Source organism: Lithobates pipiens, unplaced genomic scaffold (assembly GCF_037356315.1).
Source record: "Lithobates pipiens isolate NorthernLeopardFrog02 unplaced genomic scaffold, aLitPip1_a1.2 Scaffold_8, whole genome shotgun sequence".
Lineage (NCBI taxonomy): Eukaryota > Metazoa > Chordata > Amphibia > Anura > Ranidae > Lithobates > Lithobates pipiens.
In genome coordinates, this window is record NW_027507903.1 from 243763560 (window position 1) to 243789218 (window position 25659).

At 43.9% G+C, this 25659-nt stretch overlaps 1 protein-coding gene across 1 annotated transcript; it reads left to right on the top strand.

Annotated features, from left to right (window-relative positions):
- Positions 1 to 8354: 8354 nt before the first annotated feature.
- On the top strand, positions 8355 to 23533 carry SLC35E3 (solute carrier family 35 member E3). Its single transcript, XM_077469086.1, has 5 exons — positions 8355 to 8954; positions 11317 to 11427; positions 14888 to 15046; positions 15126 to 15208; positions 22957 to 23533. The coding sequence occupies exons 1-5, from the start codon at positions 8568 to 8570 to the stop codon at positions 23141 to 23143; spliced, it is 927 nt and encodes a 308-aa protein (XP_077325212.1). The 5' UTR covers positions 8355 to 8567; the 3' UTR covers positions 23144 to 23533.
- The last annotated feature ends 2126 nt before the right edge of the window (positions 23534 to 25659 follow it).

The window sequence follows — 25659 nt, forward strand, 5'->3', positions numbered from 1 at the left end:
AACAAAAAAAAACACTTATGCTGGTACGTTTATGTATTTCAGCCTTGTACGCCAGAAGAAGTCCAAGAGGACATCAAGCCGACATAAACAAACCTATGATCAGAATACGATTCAAGCGGCGAGAGTTCATCCGTAAACCGACATAGTTCTTCACATTCACCAGCTCTCAAATCCCTAAATGCTGAGCATGTGGGGTCATTCTATTACCAACCAATTGGTCTGCAAAAGCTGTTTTAGAGTCTATGCCAGTGATCGCGAACCTTGGCAACCCGGTTGTTTTGGAACTACATTTCCCATGATGCTCCACAACACTACAGAGTGCCAAAGCATCATGTAGTTCCAAAACATCTGGGGTGTCAAGGTTCACCATCACTGGTCTATGCAGCAGATAGAGAGTCAGAGGGTTAATAGGTAACCTGTCCTACTCAAAGCTGGGCAGGGGATACATAGCAGAAAGAGCAACAGCAGTTCTATTGCAGCAATTAGCTTAATCTCCTCCAGAGAAGTTAACTCTTCCTGGACCATCTTTGAGAAAACCCTCTCAACATGCAGCAAGTATCCCTCCTAGACATCTGGATGATGGGGGGCCATCTGAGGATACCTCAGCCCTGGGACTTTAACTTTTTCCTAGTTCAGCCCTATGTCCAGCCTGTAAAGCCAGCTATAGGATGGGAGAAAGCCGACAATACATCTGAGCAGTCAAAAGATGTACTTCCCATTTCGAATGAAGCAGCATTCCTGTTTTCAGCTCGGTTTCCACTAGTGCGACTTGTCTTGTGACTTGAAACTGCAAAGTCGCATGACAAGTTATACCCCATGATTTCCAATGAGTACCGTTTATCTGTGCAATTTCAAGTCACAGCGACTTCAGAGTAGTCCCTGCACTACTCTGGTTCCACTTTGATGCAACTTAAGGTCCATAGACCTCAAGAATACAAAGGCATTGTTTCAAGTCCCATCAAAATCTTGCCAAAATCATGTGGTGACTTTCAGGTCGCAATAGTGGAAACATAGGCTTACTCTGATGGATGATATCAGAGACATTGTTGAAGTGGAAAGGAAAAAATTATGTTTTTTCCTCTCATTTGCCTAGGAAAAATGTATCCACAGTTGGAACAAGATTCTGCAGTGCCAGGCGGTTCACCGGAGGTAGACACGGCAGTGGTTTGTATAACAAAGAATTTCATCTTACCAATCGATAAATCAGCCTCAATTGTGGATCCTTTAGACAGATGAATAGACCCCAACTTAATGGAGCTTACCTAATGGCGGGTAAATGCCTGGAAATCAGCAATTGCCTTATCTGTATCCAAAGCCCTGTGGGCAAAAAAAAACAAAAACATGGAAACAGTGAATTATCAAAATGTTCCTAGGGAAAATATAGTCAAAGCTTTGGACGAATTATGACTCTCAGCAGACGTCACTGGTGAGATGGCGATGCATACAATTTCTTACTTTGCAAGATCAATGTCACTACTTGTGATAGTCTCATGGACACATGGATACCCTAGTCACCTTTTAGCTAGAATTCCTGAATCAATGGAGCAAACCGTCTATCCCAGTCCATATATCAAAAAAGTTTGATGCACAGGGGTCTGCACTAGTGGACAAAGAGGGAGATGCCTGTAAAACCACGTTCATTAAGGCATGTCTTCTGGACCACAGTTACCACAGACGCCAATGCAATAGGCTAGGAGGCACATTGCAACCAGATGTTGGTTCAAGAGAGATGGGCGTTCAATGCGGCAGACATCATCACAAATATCCAGGAAATCCAAGCAGCTTATCTCGCATCTACAGCATTTGCTCTCTCAAATCAAGGACAAATCAGTCCTGATTTGGATAGACAATAGAGCTGCAATATCATACATACATCACCAAGGCGGAACCAACAATAGTTCCTTACTAAGTGAAGTCATACCCATCACACCCATCAGAATCCTCACAGATTGAACCTTTACATTAGAATGTTAAAACAGAGGCTTTAATCATTAGGATGTTCCTCCAGAGTTGTTTCAACTCTGCACAAAGCACCAGAAGCCTTCAATGAAAAATACGTGTGACAAGGTTGGGATCTTTCGCAAAACTTCAATCCTGATGTACCCTCTTCCTCCCAACTCCTTGACTTCCTGCATGCAAACCTTGATTTAGGATTGGATTAAGCAATTTAAAGGTACAGCTGGTGTCAATCTCTGCTGTGACAAAAAGAGATGAGCCGAAGATCCTTTAATAATCAAATTCTTCAAGACAGTCAAGAAGATAAGCTCCCCCATTAAAACAAATCTTTCCCACTTGGATCTCTCTATCACTCTGGAGCAAAGCCAAATGGACCACAAAACGTTATACTTATCATGTGTATTTTTGTCAAGCGCTAGCATCTCCTCCATTCTCATGACATCATTCAGTGTAGACATCCATAGTTACAATGGGGAGGTGGTGGAGGTTTTTCAAAAATGTGGGATAAGTTGTGGAGCCGCAGACTAGAAGAAATGGAGGAAATGGAAATGGAGGAGGCATCATTTCTGGTAGGCTACCAAGCCCGGCAACATGGAGAGGAGGGCGATCTCTGGGGTCGGCTGTAAAGATTCCTCAAAGATAACATTATACACCTGAAATACCTGAGTCTAGAAAGGTCGTATCCGCTCACACTCCCAGCAGACATGGAAGTACAGGAGTTTGTACCACATCACCAGCAGGAGGCCGGGGTAGATTGGAAGATTTTGTGTAATGTAGAAGGGTCCTTGTACCATCTGGAAAGGATCTTGAAATTATTTTCCTGTGAGTGACAGGAAATGGAGGACTTGTGGGTAAAGTGGAATGCAGTCTGCCAGTCTGCCCTGGAGAGGCTCTTTCCCAGGTCTCCTGACCACATGCTAGTGTGGGGGGGGGGGGATGTAGATCATCCTGTGTGAGAGCTTGGATTAGGCTGTAGAGAGGAAAGTAAATGTCTGAGCATATCATGGAGAGAGCTTAAACGTTCAAATTCAGAGATTGGACAATGTATTTGGGAGGAGAGGAATACGTGTTTTGCAAAGGAAGCTAAGTGGAGGGAGGTGAACCAATCGTGGGTATCTTCAGGAATGATCGGGGTCCCAAGTCCTGGTCGAATGAAAGTACGGGCTTGGGGCCAAGAGGAGCGTGAAAGGAACCCACCGAAGGAACCCCGATGCCCTGGAGGAAAGCCGGATTGTTAAATTGGGAGGATAGAGAAGAGGGGTCTGAGGAGAGGACCTCAAACAGCCCCTTCTAATAGTGTGAGTACCGCAGTGGTTAGAATTGAGGCGGAGGATGAGCTAGAGAAGTTACTCTTGTAGCCCCATAGGAGAGAACATAAGTCAACAGGGGCCAGATCCTGCTCGACCATGACAGAGGCTTTTTGAAAAGGGCACGGGAACCACTCAAGGGCGCTTGGCGTAAGAGTAGCTTTGTAGTATAAATCATAGTCGGGAAGTTCTGTGCCACCCCGTAGCTTTGGGCTGGTGAGTAGTTTGTATTTGACTCTAGATAGGCCCTGGTTCCAGATAAAACGAATGGAAAGTGAGCGTAGGGCAGCAAAGAAGGATTTGGGAATTAGAACGGGTACAGTTTGGAAAAGATACAGCAATTTGGGAAGGGTATCCATTTTAACGGTGTTGATTCGGCTGAACCAGGGTAGGGTGGAGCCCCCCCAGGATGATAGATCTTTCCGCAGACGCAAGAGGAGAGGGACGTAGTTTAGTGAGAAAAGGTAGTAATATGAGTAGTGGACGGTGTCAGTAGGGCAGTGGACGTGTCAGTAGAGCAGTGGACGGTGTCAGTAGAGCGGTGGACGGTGTCGGTAGAGCGGTGGACGGTGTCGGTAGAGCGGTGGACGGTGTCACTAGGGCGGTGGACGGTGTCAGTAGAGCGGTGGACGGTGTCAGTAGAGCGGTGGACGGTGCCAGTAGAGCAGTGTACCTCCATCCAAAAACCTGAATCAGCTCTACTGAACCCAACCCTATATAAAATGTTCACAAAGTGGCACTGTGCATTCTACAACCCTTTCAAGCACCTTTTTAATTACAAAAAAAGCCAGAAAAATTCAAAGTAATCCAGTGCCCCCTCAATAGAGACCTCCATTACAGCGAGACAAAAAAACTTACCTTCCAGGAGCCGCTGCAAAGATGTGTGTGAACCTGTTAGGGGGTGGAGTCTGTAATATGCTTTCTCCTGCAAAAGTGTCCCTGGTTGCTAGGACACCAGTCCAGGGGCCCTCCATTCGCTGTCTCTGGTGGCATTGGTACCGGCGACAGGGTGGGAGAGACAAAAGTGCACAGATAGACCTGCAGTGTGACCCAGCTGCAGGATATTATCCCCACTGGAGCGGGGGAAGAAAGGGGGGGGGGTTTGCATGCTGTTTGGGGGTAGCTGACAGAGGAGGGGGGTAGCTGACATAAGAGGGGTAGCTGATATTGGGGAGGGGTTAGCTGACAGAGGAGGGGGTGGCTTACAGAGAAGGGGGGTTTCTGACAGAGAGGGGGGCTGGCAAAAGGGGAGGGTTGCTGACAGAGAGGGGGGCTGACAGTGGGGGGGTTGTTGACAGAGAGGGGGGCTGACAGAAGGGGAGGGTTGCTTACAGAGAGGGGGCTGATAGAAGGGGGTTGTTGACAGAGAGGGGGCTGCTGACAGAGTGGGGTGGCTTACAGAGAAGGGAGCGGGCTGACAGATGGGGGTGGCTTATAGAGAGGGGCGGTCTGACAGAGGGGGTGGCTTACAGAGAGGGACGGGCTGACAGAGGAGGTGGCTTACAGAGAGGGGAGGGCTGACAGAAAGGGGCTGACAGGGGGGGTTGCTTAGAGAGGGGGGCTGGGGGGCTGATAGAGGGGGGGTTGCTGACAGAGAGGGGTGGCTTACAGAGAGGGGCGGGCTGACAGAGGAGGTGGCTTACAGAGAGGGGCGGGCTGACAGAAGGGGGCTGACAGAGAGGGGGGCTGACAGGGGGGTTGCTGAGAGAGAGGGGGACTGATCGAGGGGGTGGGTTTCTGACAGAGGGGGGTGGCTTACAGAGAAGGGCGAGCTGACAGGAGGGGGCTGACGGGGGGTTGCTGACAGAGAGGGGGGCTGACAGGGGGGTTTCTGATATATTGGGTTGCTGACAGAGGGGGGCTGATAGAGGGGGGTTGCTGACAGAGGAGGATGGCTTACAAGAAGGGTGGGCTGACAGAAGGGGGCTGACAGGGGGGTTTCTAACAGAGAGGGGCAGGCTGACAGGGGGGTTGCTGACAGAGAGGGGGATTGACAGGGGGGTTGCTGAGAGAGAGGGGGGACTGAGAGAGAGGGGGGACTGATAGAGGGGGTGGGTTTCTGACAGAGGGGGGTGGCTTACAGAGAAGGGCGGGCTGACAGAAGGGGGCTGACGGGGGGGTTTCTGACAGAGAGGGGGGCTGACAGAGAGGGGGTTGCTGACAGAGAGGGGGGCTGATAGAGGGGGGGTTTGCTGACAGAGAGGGGGGCTGACAGGGGGTTGCTGAGAGAGAGTGGGGCTGAGAGGGGGACTGATAGAGGGGTGGGTTTCTGACAGAGGGGGGTGGCTTACAGAGAAGGGCGGGCTGACAGGGGGGTTGCTGACAGAGAGGGGGGCTGATAGAGGGGGGTTGCTTACAGAGAAGGGCGGGCTGAAAGAGGGGGGTGGCTTATAGAGAGGGGTGGGCTGATAGAGGGGGGGTGGCTTACAGAGAGGGGCGGGCTGACAGACGGGCGGGTGGAAGAGCGGATGGCAGAGAGACCTCACCTCAGTCACTAGAAACACAGCACGCCAGGCAGGGAGGCGGGACTCCTGGTGGCCGTGATAACCTCCAATCCAGCCTCCACATGTGACCACTTACCAGCTCCACGAGGTCAATCACAGACTTGAGGGCTGAGGGCCGCATGCACATAACTCATTCAGCCAGTCACAGGGAGCCGCTGCCCAGCTCTTGCACAGGCAGTATGTGACACTGTACATTGATGGCTCGGGAATCGATGCGCCGCGGTAGATGTTGCGGGCGGGGCCACAGGACAGTTGAACTGTTGCTATATGTGTCCGGATTTCAAGCGGGTCAAAACCGGACAGGTGGCAACCCTAGCTCTCTCTCTACTCCCCTGTCAGAACGGGGATTTGTGTGCTTACATTGACAGATCCCCGTTCTGGCTCTCTTTCCAACGATCGTGGGTATCCGGCGGACATCGTGGCCACGCGCATCGGGTCCTCCGCCATGCAGCGGGCCCGCTATGTCTCTTAAAAGAGCCTACGTACACTTACGGTGATTTGCTGACCTGCCACCATATAATGATAGGTCATTAACCACTTGCTGCCCGCCCTATAGGCAAATGACGGCTGCAAAGTGGTTTCAAAATCCTGACTGATGTCCATAGGATTTTTAGCCGCTGCTCATCGCGGCGATCCTTTTTGCGGGGTGTCAGTCTGACACCCCGCAACTACGATTTCGACGGACAGAGACTCTTTACCAATCACGGCTGATCAAAGTGTAAATAGGAAGAGCTGTTGATTGGCTTTTCCTCACTCGTGTTTATCAGACGCGAGTAGAGGAGAGCTGATCTGCTCCTCCTCTGAGAGGGGGGTCTGTGCTGATCGATTATCAGTGCAGCCCCCCCCTAGGATGCCCACTCTGGACCACCAGGGACGCCATTAGACCACCAGGGATGCCCAGCACCAGGTATGCCAACCTAGACCACCAGGGATGCCAGTGAGTGCCCACAATGGATGCCAATCAGTGCCCATAATGGATGCCAATCAGTGCCCACAAGGGGCATCACTGATTGGCATGCATTATTCTTTGGCACTGATTGGCATCCATCAGTACAAAACAATACAATACAATGCCGCCTATCAGTGCCCATCCGTGCCACCTATCAGTGCCCATCCACGCTGCCTATCAGTGCCCATCCATGCCCATCTGTGCCACCTATCCATGCCCATCTATGCCGCCTATCCATGCCCATTCGTGCCGCCTATCCATGCCAATCTGTGCCACCTATCAGTGTCCATCCGTGTCGCCCATCAGTGCCACCTATCAGTGCCTATCAGTGCCACATATCAGTGCCCCTCAATACCACCTCATCAATGCCACTTCATTGGTGCCACCTCATCAGTGCCCATCAGTGCCGCCTTATCAGTGCCCGCCAGTCAGCCCCATCAGCGCCCATCAGTGAAGGAGAAAACATACTTATTTACAACGTTTTGAAACCGAAACAAAAAAAAACATATTTTTTTTCAAAATTCTCTGTCTTTTTTTATTTGTTTAGCAAAAAATAAAAACCGTAGAGGTGATCAAATATGATAAAAATGTCATTTGGGTACAGTGTAGCATGACCGCGCAATTATCATTCAAAGTGCGACAGCGCTGAAAGCTCAAAATTGGTCTGGGCAGGAAGGTGTTTAAGTGCCTGGTATTGAGGTGGTTAATAAAGTGGAGGGCCACCCTGAAAAAAAAAAAATATTAAAAATTACAAAAAAATCTAAAAAAAAAAATGAAAAAAAATTTTTTTTTTTACTTACCAGAAGTGCCTGTTGCTAGGCACATAATCCTAATCTTCCTCTTCCTCCTCCGCGGAGATGTTCTTTCTTCTCTCCTCCGTGCGGCGTCTTCTGGGTAATGGGTCGCGCTGTGTTCTGGGAACTGTGTGTTCCAGAACACAGCGCGTCCTATTCACAAAGCGCTGCGCGACTCGCGCATGCGCAGTAGGAAACGGGCAGTGAAGCCATAAGGCTCCACTGCCTGTTTCCCTTACAAGGAATGGCGGCACCATGACCCGAGCCTCGGGCGGTTGACATCGCGGGTGCCCTGGACAGGTAAGTGGGCTGATTAAGTCTGCAGCTGCTGACTTTTTTTTTTTTTTTTTTTAAACGGCCCTCCGCTTTAAAGTGTATTTATTCCCAAAAAATTGCGTTTGAAAGACCGCTGCACAAAAACTGCGTGGCATAAAAAAACTGCAACGACTGACATTTTTATTCTCTAGGGTCTCTGCTTAAAAATGTATATAATGTTTGGGGGGTTCCAAGTAATTTTCTAGTACAAAATACAGATTTTTTTTTTTACAACAAATGTGAGGAAAAAGGCTGGGTCCCTAATGGAGAACATACCAGGGACCTCCCTTTGCTCTCAATACAGTTTGGTGTCCCTGTCTGCAATACATGTCATGTTATAAATCCATTGACAGTGAAATGGTCGGAGTTCCTGTGAGCCGTTGCTGTGTATGTTTTACATTGGTGAAGAGCAGAAGTCACTGTTTGGCTTATTAATCTGCAGTGTCAGCTTTCACTACCCGAAATAAAGGGGGCACAGTTCACCAGAGAACGAAGACACGCCCACACCGAGTGAATGGGCTTCTGTGACGTGTCCGGCTCATGCACGCTGCGCATGCGCGGAACTGAGGCTCGTGGTTAGACAGGCAGGAATGATTAGCAGAGCTGGAGTCGTATTCATCTCTTCCTTTGCTTCCGCTATGTGAGTGTCCCGCTGCCTCCTCCTCCTGGCTGTTTCCTCCGCTCCATTCTACAAGCCATCACCAGTGTGCAGCTGCCGGCCACTGACCGTGCCCATCCTATCATGTCTGTGTCCCATCACTGGAGGATCGCCTCTGGCCTTCTGGTAAACTTGCTGGCCTCCATCTGCATTGTATTTATCAACAAGTGGATCTATGTTCACCATGGCTTCCCTAACATGAGCCTGACCCTGATCCACTTTGTGGTCACCTGGCTGGGACTGTTCCTCTGCCAGAGAATGGGGATCTTCTGTCCTAAGTCGCTGCCCACCTCCAAGGTCCTACTCTTGGCCCTCAGCTTCTGTGGCTTTGTGGTCTTCACCAACTTGTCTCTGCAGAACAACACCATAGGAACCTACCAGCTGGCCAAAGTCATGACTACCCCGGTCATCATCCTCATCCAGACCCTCTGGTACGGCAAGACCTTCTCGCTCAGGATCAAGCTCACTTTGGTGAGTCTCAAGTCACGTTTTTATTGCATGTTTCAAATCAGCTGTTCTAGGAAAACTTTATGGGGTCGAGTGGTTTTCGCCTCCTCCAGCCTTACCCACTATAAAATCTATTGAACAATCTTTTAGCCTCTCGTTCACATTAAAAGTGGCTTTGAAATCGTGCAGCTTCATCTGAAATCGCACGATTTCAAAGCTGCATGTCAGTGCGACTTGAAAGACACCTGTGCAGTTTCATACACAGATGTCCATAGAAGTCACACCCGAAATTGCCAAGAGTAGTGCAGGAACTATTTTTACAAATGGATGCAACGTTGCACTGATTGGATTGTTGGCGACAATAGGCTGCAACTTGTCATGTGATTTTTAACCTGTCAAATTGCTCCAATGTGAATGCGGACTAAGGCAGGCTATACATAGGTGAGGTTGAAAGAAGACACAAGTCCATCAAGTCCAACTTATGTGTGTGATTATTAAGGATGAGCTCCGGCGTGTTCTCCCAGCTGACGTGCAGAGCCCGCTGGGAAGTCGCAACAGCTCTGCGCTAATCACAGGCAGTGAGACGTTTCTGCAGGACAATGTATCACTACCTGTGATTAGCACAGACTTCCTGGTGGGCTCTGCAGTGGGGTGTGCGAACACGCCGGAGCTCATCCTTAGTGATTATATGTCAGTATTACATCGTATATCCCTGTATGTTTTGATCGTTCAGGTGCTTATCTAATAGTTTTTTTGAAACTATCGATGCTCCCCTGCTGAGACCACCGTTGCTAAATCCGTTACTGCCCTGGAACAAATGTGTTTGTTAACCACTTACGGATCGCCCGCCGCAGTTTTACGGTGGCTGTTTGAAGGAGGATATCGTTGATATGGCAGCAGCTAGGTGCCATAACCCCGGTATCCCCTTCTTCAGCGGGCGGTCTGCTACAAGATAAAAGTGGTCCCTGCAGCGAAATCGCCTCGATATCCCTTTTATCGGTGGCGGGAGAAGGGACTCCCGCCACAATCCGGTGCCTTCCACCGCTTACTGGAGCTGACGGCAGCAGCGGAGGCGATTGCGTACTTTCAGTAGCTGTGCATGGAGACGAGTGAGGGGAAGATGAGCCAATTTTTTTTATTTTTTATTTTTTTTACAACTTTTTTTTTTAAATGTAGTCTAAATATGAGATCTGAGGATTTTTTGACCCCCAGATCTCATATTTAAGAGGACCTGTCATCTTTTTTTCTAATACAAGGGATGTTTACATTCCTTGTAATATGAATAAAAGTGAAAATTATTATTATTTTTTTTTTTTTAAACAGTGTAAAAATAAAAGGTAAAATAAATAATAAAAATAATTTTTAAACGCACCCCATCCCACAAAGCTCGCGCGCAGAAGTGAACGCATACGTGAGTAGCGCCCACATATGAAAACAGTGTTAAAACTACACATGTGAGGTATCACCACAATCGGTAGAGCGAGAGCAATAATTCTAACGCAAAACATGCAACCTGTAGAATTTTTTTAAAAGTCGCCTATGGATATTTTTAAGGGTAAAAGTTTGTCGCCATTCCACGAGTGGGCGCAATTTTGAAGCGTGACATGTTGGGTATCAATTTACTTGGTGTAATGTTATCTTTCACAATATAAAAAAAGGGCTAATTTTCCTGCTGTTATATATAATTTCTTTTTATTATTAAAAAAAGTGATTTATTTTTTTGATTTTTTTTTTTTTTTTTTTTTTTCCAAAAAAAAAGTGTGCTTGTAAGACCGCTGCGCAAATATGGTGTGAAAAAAAAAAAAGTATTACGACCGCCATTTTATTCTCTAGGGTGTTAGAAAAAAATATATAATGTTTGGGGGTTCTAAGTAATTTCCTAGCAAAAAAAACTGTTTTAAACTTGTAAACACCAAAATCTCAAAACAAGGCTGGTCCTTAAGTGGTTAAAGCAAAACTAAACCCATCGTTTTGTTTCCCAAAACATTGTATTGCAAGAATTTCGTGAATGATAACTGTCATAGTTGCTTGTACTCTTGTATTGTCACGCTACCAAATGGTTGGTTTCATAGCTGGACACATGAGAAGCATCATAGCAACTACAGATAGAGCGGCTAAGATGGCAGCTTCCTTGGCTATAAAGGGTAGGAGGGTTACGTCTTGCTTAAATACCCCTCCTTTTTACTGGCTGCACACTTGTTGTCATGGTTCAGTGATTTAAAGCAATGATCAAGATGCTAGCCCAAGGAGCTTGCGCTTTCAAAAAAGTCTGGAATGGAAATTGACAGCTCCCTCTTAACTATAAAAATATCTGTCTGGAAATTTCTGGTAAATTGATGTTAAATTTTTATTTTTGTGATTTGATGTATTTTCTTTTCTTTTGCAGATACCTATAACATTGGGAGTGTTTCTGAACTCTTACTACGATGTCAAGTTCAATGCATTGGGGATGATATTTGCTGCTCTTGGTGTCTTTGTAACATCCCTTTATCAAGTGGTTTGTATCTTTTATATTTTTCATACTTGTTCTGCAGTATAATGCTACAAGACCGGAGAGCTGAGATCCATAACCCAATTTTATTCCTGCATTGCTAATTACACTAGGGTGTAGATGGTCTTAATTAAAAAAAAAAAAAAAAAAAAAATTCTGCTTCCTTTTCTTTATTGTAAAGCTAAATTTCAGGCAAGCGGCTACATATTTACACAGAGAAAAAAAATATATAAGGAAGCTGTTTTGCATGCCAAAGGATTCACATTTCTATCGGTCCAGTGTTGAGGTTGAAACAGCAGAGCCCTTAGAGGTGGTTTTTCTTTTGCTGCATTTAAAGACCACTTTTAAAACTTTTCCCTCCTTCACTATGACTAGACAGTGAAAGGAAAAGCAGCACACTGATGAGCTCATCACTCTGCTTTTCCTCCTATCAGTATGTTTCATGTTATAATGTGAACACAGCAGCACAACTGACTTATTCAGCTTCTCCTCCTCCTTCTCTGCTATACAGGGGTGACAACAAGCTGATACCATGCCAAATACAGGTACTTGCACTGCTTGCATTAAAAGAAGAAGAATAGGTTGAAAAAAGTCCATCTAGTTCAACCATTAAATTTACGTATAAATGTTAGTACCCAGTTATATTATGTACATTTAGGAATGAATCCAGACCATTCTTAAAGCAATCTACTGAGCTGGCCGGAACCACCTCTGGAAGGAGTCTATTCCACATTTTCACAGCTCTTACTGTGAAGAAACCTTTCCGTATTTGGAGATAAAATCTCTTTTCCTCTAGATGTAAAGAGTGCTGCCTTGTCCTTCGTGTTGGCCGTAAAGTGAATAACTCGCCACCAAGTTCACTATATGGACCCCTTATATATTTGTACATGTTGATCATATGCCCCCTTAATCTCCTCTTCTCAAGAGAGAATAAAATCGGCTCATCTAATCTTTCCTCATAGCTGAGCTCCTCCATGCCTCTTATCAGTTTGGTTGCCCTTCTCTGCCCTTTCTCCACTTCCCCCGATAGCCTTTTTGAGAACTGGAGAATTCCATAAAATCTACAGACGCGTACCTTGCTGTCCTAAATCCATGATTCAAAACGTATCTTTTTCTTTTGTCTTACGTCCTTACAGACTTTAGGTCATGACACAGGAAGGAATTGACCAGCTGATCTTATTAGCACACACCCTGCATCATCTACCCTCCCACTCCCAGCTACACGTTGTTTTTTTTTTTTTTTTTTTTAAAGCGGAGGTCCACCCTAAAGTGGACCTTCCGCTCATTGGAATCCTCACCCCCCCCCCTCCGGCGCCACAATTGGCACCTTTCAGGGGGGAGGGGGTGCAGATACCTGTACAGTACAGGTATCTGCACCCACTTCCGGGATAGCTCTCTGCGGAAAGGGGCGTAGATTACGCCCCTTTCCGAAAGTCCCCCGCTGCCTGCTGGGAAACACACAGATCCCAGAGGCAGCGGGGACCGTCCTTATTGCGCAGCGCGACTCGCGCATGTGCAGTAGGGAACCGGGAAATGAACCCGAAAGGCTCCACTTCCTGATTCCCATACCCAAGATGGCGGCGGCAGCACCCGAGAGACGATCGAGAGATCGGCTTCGGGTGCCGACATCGCGGGCGCGCTGGACAGGTAAGTGTCACTATTTTAAAAGTAAGCAGCTGCAGTATTTGTAGCTGCTGGCTTTTAAAAAAAAAAAAAAAAAAAAAAAAAAACGCGGACTCCCGCTTTAAATGAAATGCGATCAATTAGTGTTCACCCTTCTCACTAAATACACAATCGGATTGCATAGTGTATGCCCATCTTTATACAAGTACATAGGGAGTGGACAGAAACACTCAGCTGTCAAGCCCCGTTCACATCTCTGCATATCGGAACTCGCATTCCCACATGCATGTGTGGGTGTTTTTTTTTTTTTTTTTTTTTTTGCGAGGCGGGGGAGGCCTTTTGGAGCATTTTCACTCCTCGTACATAGGGCAGCCCATCCACCAGAATGTGCTTCCCTACACAGAGCAATCGCCCCAAAGAAGCTTCAGAACCTTTTTCTTTTTTGTTTGTTTATTTATTTTTTCAGCGTGGAGCTTGGTGCGTTTTTTACTGCAATTTTTGGTGCAGCCCATTTCTGAAATGCAAGGAAACGCACAGATGTGAATGAAGTCTCCATTGTTCTTGTGTTAGCATGCCAATTTCACTTTCAGGCCCCAGTCACATCTAGCATAGTGGGAGTGAACGTTTTGTGTCTAGTTTTTTCCTGTGACATGCATAGGACAGCCTGCTGATTTTCAATGGGCTGTGCTATATGCGGCTTATGGGACACATTGGCGTTTTGTGGGTTGAGTGTTTTTTACCGTGCGTTTTGCAGTATTTGCTACTCCATTTTATTTCACATGGCAAAATGTGTGCTTGGTGTGCCGTTGCCAATTAATATCACTGAAAGCGCAACTATATTTAGGTGTATAAAGATGGCCATACACTATACAGTCTGATTGTACAAACTTCTTTAGATTTACTCCTTTGGATGCCCGCTAACAGGCACTGCCAGGATGGATCTGAAATGACAGGTGCTCCTTAAATGTAAGGACTTATTTTTGCTGGTAGTTAGAATCTTTAACATTTGCAAACAAAATTAAGGTTTCCTATTTAGAATAATAAGCTGTCAGTTTAGTAAATATTCCCACAACTGGGTCTCTTACGGCCTGCTTTCATTTTGCTCCTCAAGAGAGGAATAAAGCACTTCAAGCTGTGTGCAGAAAGATCACAAGGTTTATAAGTTGCTTAGAAAGTTTTTTTTTACTTTACTTTTTACTGCTTGCTCTTCCTTCTCACACTTAGAGTCTGGTACAGATGCATTTCTCTTCCAACAATCATACAGTTTGAAGTGTACATAGATTTGCAAAAACAATGGGATAAAGGAATATTCCTGAACTTTGTTTTATCCCAGGGTTACTATGAAATTGTGTGAATTCTCAATGCAGTGCATGTTATCTTAGCTTGCAGAGCTTGGATTAATTGAATGAGTTTACCAAAAATTTAAATCTTGCAGAATATACAGCCTCATGCTACATAACTAAGCTCCATTTCATGCTGAATAAACTAAATTATTAATGTATCTTAAATAGAAAACTATATATTTTTTTTTTTTTTTTTTTTTTTTTTTTTTTTATTCTTTTGAAAAAGATGATCGATTTGTATCCACCCTGTTTAAAATATAGGTCCTATATTAATAATTATTATTACAGTGTGTGTGTGTGTGTGTGTGTCTATATCTATATTTTACATACATTTTTTTTTTTTTTTTTTTTTTTGTGTGTATGGTTTTGTTCAGAGTTAACCTGTGTTTGTGTGTGGGGGTTTTTTTTTTTTTATTTTTTTATTTATTTTTTTTTTTTTTCTACCATGGACTGTTTTTTTTTTATCTTTTCTTGATTTTGGATTATTCATTTATTTGCAGTGGGTTGGAGCCAAGCAGCACGAGTTACAGGTGAACTCTATGCAGTTGCTGTACTACCAAGCACCTTTGTCCTCGGCTATGCTGCTTACTGTTGTACCCTTCTTTGAACCAATAATTGGAGAAGGGGGGATATTTGGACCATGGTCACTCACAGCTGTGGTAAGTTTACACTGTAGACAAACTAACTTATATTTATAAAGTATTTATTGATATTAAAATTCTCTTATTTCTGTTTCAGACAATGGTGCTTCTCTCTGGTATTATAGCTTTCAGTGTAAACCTCTCCATCTATTGGATAATTGGAAATACTTCACCAGTTACGTATCCTTTTATTTGTTATACAGTGAAACCTCAGATTGGGAGTAATGCTGATTACAAGCGTTTTGCAATACAAGCTATTTATTTATTTTTTGTAAATCCTGACTCGATTTGCGAACGTTGTCTCACAAGATGAGCAAGATTCAAGCCGCTGGGGTGTGCAGTACCGCATTTGGCCAGAGGTGCAGGGGTGCCAGAGACGCTCTGAGACACTCGGTTCCTGAGTGTCTCCAGCGCCCCCGCACTTCTGGCCACATGCGGTATTGCATACACCAGCAGCCACTGTGGAACTAATTATTTGAGTTCCCATTGATTCCTATGGGGAAACTCACTTTGATATACACGTGCTTTGGATTACAAGCATGCTTCTGGAAGGGATTATGCTTGTAATCCAAGGTACTACTGTATTGTATCTTCTATTAAATTTACATTGCGCTCTACCACTGACCAATGAAGAGACTGAAAGCTGGCGAATGGAAAAGACCCAGGGAGGTGTCCGCAGCTGGTGAGGAACTCAACTGTTGCATCGCTGGAACAAAGGGAAGTATTCTTTTATATTGTAGTTTTTGCTTTAACATGAACAGGGGTTCATGTAATAGTCAGCTTTTATCCATGTATGTAAAACATCTATATAAAAAGGAAGAAAAAAAAAAGTTTGCTGTAACTTGTTAAAAAGCGTTAGCTGGGGTTCAGCTTTATTAGTTTCATCTAAATCTGTTAGTTCATCTAACACTACACTCTTCCCACAATTCTGCTGTACCAAAGCGTCTGTTGCTCATTCGGTGGGGTGAAGAGACCTTATGGCTGCTTTCACACTGGGGTGTTGGGGGCATCGGCGGTAAAGCGTTGCTATTTTTAATGGCGTTTTACCATAGTTTTTGGCCGATAGTTGGGCGCTTTTAACCCCGGCTAGCGGCTGAAAAAGGGTTAAAACCGCCCACAAAGTGCTGCTGCAGTAGGGCTATGCCTGCCATTCGCCAGCACTGCCCATTGATTTCAATGGGCAGGGGCGCTTTAGGAGCGGTGTATACGCTGCTCCTACAGGACTGCAAAGATGCGGATTGCAGGACTTTTTTTGGCGTCCTGCCAGTGCACCGCTCCAGTGTGAAAGCACTCGGCTTTCACATTAGAGTGCGAGAAGAGGCACTTTACAGTTGCTATGCAGGCGCTGTTTTGGGCGCTATAGTGCCTGTAAAGTGTCTCCATGTGAAAGCAGCCTCAGGCAGAAAGTGTTACTGGCTGGATCTGGAGGTAAAAATAAAGGGGGGGGGGGGAGCCTTACAAACCCCCCCCCCCCCCAAAAAAAACACAAATGCAGCCCCCACATCCTAAGGATTAGTAAATTTCAATTTATTAAATGTTTGTTTTAGGGAATAATGCCACTTTAACAGTATAAGCTTCCACATGGTTTTAATAGGTAGCATATTGAGTTTTGTTTGCCTTAAAGCAGTTGTAACCCTAAAAAAAATAAAAATAAAAAAAAATGTAAAAAATGTATCCTGTTCCTCTAAAGAATGAATCGCTCCCTTTCTATCATCTAAAATACCCGATTGATCTTGCCTGGTGCTGCCCTCCCCTTTGTAAACTGGCCATGTTTATCATTGCTGCTGATCCATGATATCATGGTCAGTTTACGTGTTTCTATCAGCCCACTGTCTCTCCTCTCTTTCCCTCCCTTCCTGCCTGTCAGCTAGTCTGCTGATGTCAGTGGGGGATTCTCAGATCGGGATAGGAGAGTGAGTGGTGGGTGGTCACGTGAGCACTGAAATGGAGCTCTCAAATAAGGTATGAAGCTGCCTAATTTTTTTTTTTTTTTTTTTTTTTTTTATATAAAGCACATGCACAGGGTAGCATAACTTAATCGAACACGGAATTCTAGAAAGAAAGCCAAGTGGCTTTACAACGAGTTTAATTGTCATATATTTTCCCCATGCACTATAACGGGATTGATCCATGTTGTTTAATGGTAGAGGTAGTAGACTGGTTCTTTCACATCTGGCAGTATATACATTGATATGATATTTTTATGTAAGGAAACAACTCGATTCTCCAAAGGATGTTCAGTATTACTGCATTTAGTGTGGGGCTAGTAGTATTCAGTGCCAACAATGAGACCTGTAACATAAGGGTTACATTTTCAAATTAGGCTTTAAGGTTAAAGTGAATCTGTTGCAGGAAAAACTGCTGCTGGTATGTTGTGCAGGCACCTAGAAATACCCGCAAAGTCTAATCTTGAGCTTTTATAAAGCTTTGGCGCATCCTGATTCTATTGAAGCATGCCTGCTGCTTTCTGCTTCCTGCACATTCTTATTGGTCATTGAGAATGCCATTTATAGTGATGGGCTAGTAGCAATGTATAGGGGTGAGTCATAGGGGAAGGGTTTAACACTACCTGAAAGTGCTAAAGGTTTTCCCTGCAGAACAACCTGGTATTTGTCTGTTACAGGAAGGTTTGGGAGGCAGTCACAAATATGTGTGGACACCTTTAGGTGCCTGCACTTCATGTTTACCCCCCCTTCTCCTTTAGTCATCTTAAATGTTAGGTTAAATAGACTCTTGGTCAAGTCGCTAAGAGATAAATATTGCATGGATTTTATTTGGTGGTATTTAAAGAGGAAGTAAACCCCTTCAAACCACTTTGACCTACAGGTAAGCCTAGATTAAGGCTTACCTGTAGGTCCAAGCAATATCTCCTAAACCTATATGGTTTAGGAGATATTTGCCCGAAAATGGGCACCGCTGTCTACGGCGCATGCGCCGTAGACAGCGGCGCGCAGGCGCACTAAATGCGGCAAGTCCAAGAATGGATTTGCCTAATTTGTCGACTCCTGTGCGCATGCGCGGGAGTGACGTCATCGCGGCTTCACCGAATGGCAGCGGCGGAGCTGCGAGACGCGACTCCCGTGCGCATGCGCGGGAGTGACGTCATCGCGGCTTCGCCGCTGTCATTGGTCGGAGCTGCGAGACGCCACCAGCAAGATGGATGCGGCGGACTACAGGGATCAGCGGCGACTTCGCTGGCTCCTGTGTCAGGTAAGTGACACATAATGAGCTACTATGCGATGCATAGTAGTCCATTATGCTTTACCTTTGCAGGGAAAAAAAGAGGAAGTAAACCCATCAGGGTTTACTTCCTCTTTAAGGCATGAGTTAAATATTTGTTTTGTGATATTTAGCATTTAAAGCTAATGTCTGTTCCCTGTCACTTTAAATAGTTTGGACCAAGCTGGTCCAAACAAACAATTTATTCCAGTAAATGCTGCAGAGTCTCTAAGCACTGTGTATACTGCATAGAACTTCAATTGTATATAGTACACAGTGTTGGGTTCTGGGTAAGAGACAGACTTCCCATCTCACACCTGGAACAAAACAGTCTGGCTGAGCTCTGAATACAAAGCTTCCTCTGACTGGCTGAATAGGAGGGGCAGGCTGATGAAGTCACACTCTTAGTCTCAGCCAGTCAGAGGAAGCTTTGTATTCATTCACAGACCCTGTTTTGTTCCTGTCTCACAACCGAAAACCCAGCACTTTGTACTGTATGTAGCTCAAATTACATGCAGTACATGCATTGCTTAGACTCTGCAGCATTTAGTGAATCAAATGGTTCGTTTGGACCAGCTTGGTTTTCACCAGCTATCATTGCAGAGGGAAATTGTTCTATGAATGAAGACACGCAAATATTTTGAAACTATGAAAATATTTAAAGCTGGCTGTACGCTGATTGATATTCGGGCAGTTCAGCAGCTACAAGACAAATTTCAGTGTGTGCCCATCCTCGCTCAACAGAAGTCTGTCAAAGGGACATGTTGGAAATTTTTTATTGGTCAGCGGCTACAGCCACTGATCGGTGTATCCTGACGGCAGCGGTTGCCCCTCTGCAGAATGGGGTAGGGTTGGAATTCCTCCATCCACCTCATTTGTGTGGATAGAGCAACCTATTTGTTTTTTTTGTTTTTTTTTGTCCACTTGCTGAATCAAAAAACTAACAATGTATGGCCAGCATTAGTTTGCCTTCAGTCGCATAACAATCTCCCTCTAGTGCAATATTATAAAGTATTTACATTTCTGTGCTAAAGGCAAAACATTACCGCGGGTGTTCACACCCATGTGATCTGATTCAGGCAAACGCCTTTGGGGTGTCGTTAACTTTTAACTCCCGCCAGCAGATCGCATGAACACAATGCGATGCGGGGAAACACAGCGAATCTTGTGCGTTTCCCACATCGCATCAGTTTGAGCCAAGGCTTAATCCACAAACTTTCTCCAGGTTTGTGACAACGTGTTGACAGCATTGGATTACAGTGCATCTGGAAAATATTCAGTGCTTCACTTTTTCAACATTTTGGTATGTTGCAGCCTTATTCCAAAATTAATTAAAGTGATTATTTTCCTCTAAATTCTACAAATGATACCCCATAATGACAACTTGAAAGATATTTGTTTGAAATCTTTGCAAATTTATTAAAAATAAAAAACAGAAAAGTCATTTGTACATACAGTGCCTTGAAAAAGTATGCATACCCTTTGAAATTCTCCACATTTTCTCATGTTACAACCAAAAACGTAAATGTATTTTATTGGGATTTTATGTGACAGACCAACATAAAGTGGCAAATAATTGTGAAGTGGAAGGAAGATGATAAATAGTTTTCAAATCTTTTTACAATTAAATATGTGAAAAGTGTGACGTGCATTTATATTCAGCCCCCTGAGTACTTTGTAGAACCACCTTTCACTGCAATTACAGCTGCAAGTCTTTGGCGATGTCTCTACCAGCTTTACACATCTAGAGAGTGACATTTATGCCCATTCTTCTTTGAAAAATAGCTCAAGCTCTGTTGGATTGAATGGAGAGAGTCTGTGAACAGCAATTTTCAAGTCTTGCCACAGATTCTCAATTGGATTAAGGCCTGGACATTGACTGGACCATTCTAACACATGAATATGCTTTGGTCTAAATGATTCCATATTGGCTCTGGCTGTATGTTTAGGGTCGCTGTCCTGCTGGAAGGTGAACCTCCTCCCCAGTCAAGTCTTTTGCAGACTCTAACAGGTTTTCTTCTAATATTGCCCTGTATTTGGCTCCATCCATCTTCCCATCAACTCTGACCAGCTTCCCTGTCTTTACTGAAGAAAAGCATCTCCACAACATGATACTGCTACCACAATGTTTCACGATGGGGATTTTGTGTTCAGGATGATGTGCCATATTAGTTTTCTGCCACACGTTAGCGTTTTGCTTTTAGGCCGAAAAGTTAAATTTTGGTCTCATCTGACCAGAGCACCTTCTTCCACATGTTTGCTGTTTCCCCCACATGGTAAACAGAACTTCTTACAGCTTTCTTTCAACAATGGCTTTCCACTCTTCCGTAAAGGCCAGATTTGTGGAGTGCTCAACTATGTTTTCCTGTGGACAGATTCTCCACCTGAACTGTGGATCTCTGCAGCTCCTCCGGAGTTACCATTGGCCTCTTTACTGCTTCTCTGATGAATGCTCTCCTTGCCTGGCCTGTCAGTTTAGGTGGACACCCATGTCTTGGTAGGTTTGAAGTTGCGCCATAATCTTCTTCTTATTTTATTTTATTTTTTTTTTTTTAATAACCTAACCCTGCTTTAAACTTCTCCACATCTTTATCCTTGGCCTTCATGATACTGTTTGTTCACTAAGGTCTTCTAACAAACCCATGAGGGCTTCACAGAACAGGTGTATTTATACTGAGATTAAATTACACACAGGTGGACTCTATTTACTAATTAGGTAACTTCTGAAGGCAACCGGTTCCACTAGATTTTAGTTATCAGAGTAAAGGGGTCTGAATACAAATGCACGCCACACTTTTCACATATTTATTTGTAAACAAAAATTGAAAACCATTTATTTTCCTTCCACTTCACAATTATGTGCCACTTTAGGTTGGTCTATCACATAAAATACAATTATGTTTTTGGTTGTAACGTGGGAAATTTCAAGGGGTATGGATACTTTTTCAAGGCACTGTAAGTCTTCACATCCTTTGCTTAATAATTTGTTGCAGCACCTTTTGGCACTAATTAGTCTCAAATCTTTTTTAGTATGATGCTACAAGCTGTGGCGCACTCTGATCACAGATTGAGGTACAGAGCCAGCAGCTCTTTACCACTTGATAAGCTGTGTCCAGTCACAGCTGATCACAATTTAAACAGAAGCTGGTTATCGGCATTACTTTCCTCATGCTGACAGCGTGAGGACTGGAGAAGAGAGACATTAATCGGCTTCTGTAAAAGGGAGATGTACATTGATAATCGGGGCACTGATCATCAGTGCTGCCTATCAGCGCACATCAGGGAAGGAGAAAAATTACCTGTTTGCAAAATTTTGCAACAAACTAAAGCTGCCGATTCTGGCCAAAATGAGAATCATGATTTCTTTGCTTAGAATAATAAGATCATGATTCTTGTGACTTAAAATTTTTCACATTATACAAAAAAATGGGCTAACTTTACTGGTTAGTTTTTTTTTATTTTATTTCATTAAAGTTATTTTTCCCAAAAATTTTATTTGAAAGGCCGCTACGCAAATACAATGTGACATAAAATTTTGCAACAACCACCATTTTGTTCTCTAGGGGGTCTACTAAAAAATATTTATGTTTGGGGGTTCTAAGTAATTTTCTAGCAAAAAAAAAATGATTTTAACTTGAAACCAACAAATGTCAGAAAAAGGTTTAGGCCCCTTTCACACTAACGTCCCGTTCAGGCCCGCCTGTCAGTTTTTCAGGCGGACCTGAACGGGTGCTCCATAGAGGTCTATGGAGCGTCGGATGTCAGCGGTGACATGTCCGCTGACATCCGACCCGCTCCGATCCGAAAAAGTGTGACGGAGGAAAAAGCTATTTTTCCATCCGTCTGCGGATCGGATCGGGTGACGACGGGCACTGCGGTCCGTCGTCATCCGATCTCCCATAGGGGAGAGCGGCGCTGTGACAGGTCCGTCCCTGCACAGTGTGCGGAGACAGACCTGTCATCTCCCTGCTCAGCGGGGATCGGCGGAGTGATCCCCGCTGAGCAAACGGACATCCACGGGGCGGATCAGAACTGATCCGCCCCGTGTGAAAGGACCCTTAGTGTTTAAGTGTTTAGACTTTTTTCACTTACACTGGTAGTCTATTCCATTGACAAATTGTTACAATGTTTATACTTAAGTTGAACTGAAAGAATGTTTTGATTCTTGGCAGACTGCCTGGCTTATTCCTTCCTTATTTTTTGACTGCTCTGGCTTCAGAAGAGCAGAAAGAATTCTTTGCATAGAAAGAATCGTGAAACACTGTAGTCAAGATCGCGATAACGATTCTTGACGATTAATCGTGCAGCTCTACAACAAACTAAAAAAGTCTTTTAGTCTCCCTTTTTTTTTTTTTTTTTTTTTTTTTTTTTGCTAAATATGGAAAAAAAAAAAAAACTGTGGTGATTAAATACAACCAAAAGAAAGCTCTATTTGTGTGAAAAAAAATTATAAAAGTTTTGTTTGGGTACAGCATGACCACGCAATTGTTCAAAATGCAACAGCACTGAAAGCTGAAAATTGGCCTGGGCAGAAAGGGGGTAAAAGTGCCCAAGTAGGCAAGTGGTTAATGGAAGTAAAACCATGCAGAGCTAGGACCGCTATGCACTACTACAAAAAATAAACTATATAGAGGTGACTTTTATAGTGCTATTTATTGATAAGCTATTGCTCAAACCAGTACAGTTAAATCCTTAACATAACGGTTCAGTTACAACATGTTTGGACACTTTAAATTTTGTATCACTCTTTTGGGAGGATACATCCTATTCCAGGACACGCTTTCTCTTAATCAAGGATTTGGAATATTATGCACCTTGCTTGGTATTTTAGCTTACACTCACTTCAAACTTAATGAACAGGAAGTGAATAAAAGTAAACTGGTCCAGCGGCCATGAGTCGTGCCTTAATAGACTGCTTCCTTATTAGATTTTTCTCTGTGTAAAGAACTATAACAGACATTCTAACAAAGGAACTTACATGAGATTACCATTTAATATGTGGCGCTACAAACAAGTGTTCCGATCTGTGCCAGAATTTTGAAGCAGTATGTGCACACATATACACAGTATTTCTGTGGGAAATGGAAAAGTGTGGTAGGTAAAATGAATGTCTATATATTATGTATGTATTTGTTTGGACACTTCATTTTGAAATGTGAGAATACAATTCCTTGATTTCTTTACATGCAATTAAGGAAACTTTGAAACCTCTGTGAGTGCAAATTCAAAGTTTGAGAAAAAAGTATTCATATTGAATAAATTCTGAAGAACATTTCATAAGAACAATTGTATTGTGTCTTTTGTGATTTACTGATTTACACTGTAAAGGATAAAACCTCATGTGCCTATAGGTTGAAAAGGGGGGGAAAAAAATATTTTGGTTCCTTATTCACACTTTATGATGTCCCATACTGATACTTTATAAAGCAGGGGTCAGCAACCAAGTAGGACATGGGATGGCTCTTTGATTGGCATACCCCCCTCTTGCTCTGAGGACACCTCTGTCTCCTGGTGGCAAAGCAGTGCTCTGGCCTCACTTTGGGACATTAAGCCAGTGTCTCAAAGTGTCCTTGGTATGGAGGACGTCAAGTGTGCCCCCCTAACCTCATCAAAGGGCCACGTATAAAAGTCAGTGAATAATAATCATTGGAGACAGCAGACACACAATAGGATATTGTCAAAGGCTATGGGCATGATACAAGAGATGGTCAGAGACAGCATACACACAATGCAAGATAATCAGATTTTCAACATGATTCAAGAGATGGTCAGAGACTGTGGGCCTGGTGACGTAGACTGTGAACATGCTTAGGAATTGTTGAAGACCAGGGACATGCTGCGTGAGACAGTCATAAGCCCTATACACACTATCAGTTTTTCTGCTGAGTTTTTCCCTTCACATTTACCAAAACCATATAATATGAGGTCAAACCTTAGGAGTTTCAATGTGTATGCAGTCAGGCAGGCCCTTGTACTACATGGTTTTGGTAAACCTGAAGGAAAAACTCAGCAGGAAAACTGATAGTGTGTATGGGGCTTTAGACTGGAGACCTATTCGTTGAGACTACTAGAAATCACTACTATAACAGGACAATAGGGCAAAGCAGATTAGTATGGGTGGGACCCCGAGGGCTACACAAATGGTGCCAAAGGGCTGCTGGTTGGGCACTAGGGCATGAAGCATAAAACAGGCTTATTAGGCATTTTAACTTTCTAATCTGCATGCTTGTTCCAGGTCAGTGACTGAGTAGTGGTAGCTTGAACGTACTCTAAAGACCTTTTCAGATTCTGTTTACAGCCTCCGGGTTCCATGCTACATTAGGCCTCATGTACACTGCTGCTGGTAAACGGACGTTTAGGAGCAGTTTTTTTTTTTCAGCTACCCTTGAACTTTCTTCTAGGTTATCTTAGTACATATACACAGGGTCGTTTATAGTAGTTTCTAGGCAGTTGAGTTTAGAAGCATTTTTTGGAAAGCAAAAAAAATGCATTCAGGATGGATGTTCAGCGGCATTTGAAACGCCAAATGCCTGTAACAGCTGGTAAACACGGTAACTTGCGTTTAGCCACATTTCGTTTATAGGTGTGTTTTTTTTTATTTTTTTTTAAATGCTCTTCTAAATGTAAATGCGGCATGACAGATGGTTTTTAAATGTCATTTACTATCTGTCAAGCTAAATCGTTCAAGGAGGTTGTAAAACGTCCCATGTACATTAAGCCTTAAGAACTTTTCCTAGCTTTCCAAGTTGAACACAATAAACTGACTCTGATACCTGCAGGGATGTTTCAATAAATTAATTTGCCTACATTTTTTTCAAACAGCCTGTGTCCTTCCACCCTAATATATATGTCTAATCCTAGAGATTGGGGGGGGGGTGTTTTAAATACCAATTGGTTTATCCTATTAAAGCAACAGATGCAATAAATATAATTTTCAATAATCTTAACACGTGAGACTACAGGACTCCGCTTTCAAGTGCACTTGCAGTGCAAACAAAGCGGATTTGGCTTTAGTAAATCAACCCCAAAATTTCTCTTTTCTGTTCGGGGAGAAACCATCTCCCCCTCTAGCTAGTCTGTCACCTCTCACTATTATTTGAGCTGTGTGTTGGATCCATGCCTCAAAGTGTCTTGTTATATTAGTGTTGGTTCTTGTCCTAAAACAGATGGAACAGTCATCTAGTTATCCTGACAACAATATTGTATTTTGGTACTTGTCACAGGTGAGATATATATATATATATATATAATTTTTTTTATTTTTTTCCTAGTATCCATCGTTAACGTTAACTCATTTAATTCAAATTAGTAGCTTGTGACACAAGATCTAATCCTGCAAGAGTCACCCAGGGTGGCACAACTAAAACATCAGGTCTCATCACATGTAAACATCCCTGTTGTGCTTAAGCATG

Excerpts from the sequence above, each read along its gene's own strand:
- SLC35E3 (XM_077469086.1), top strand. The coding sequence starts at position 8,568 with ATGTCTGTGTCCCATCACTGGAGGATCGCCTCTGGCCTTCTGGTAAAC. Across the intron at positions 15,047-15,125 it reads CATGGTCACTCACAGCTGTG|ACAATGGTGCTTCTCTCTGG; the intron begins GTAAGTTTACAC and ends TTTCTGTTTCAG. Across the intron at positions 15,209-22,956 it reads GGAAATACTTCACCAGTTAC|TTACAACATGTTTGGACACT; the intron begins GTATCCTTTTAT and ends ATAACGGTTCAG.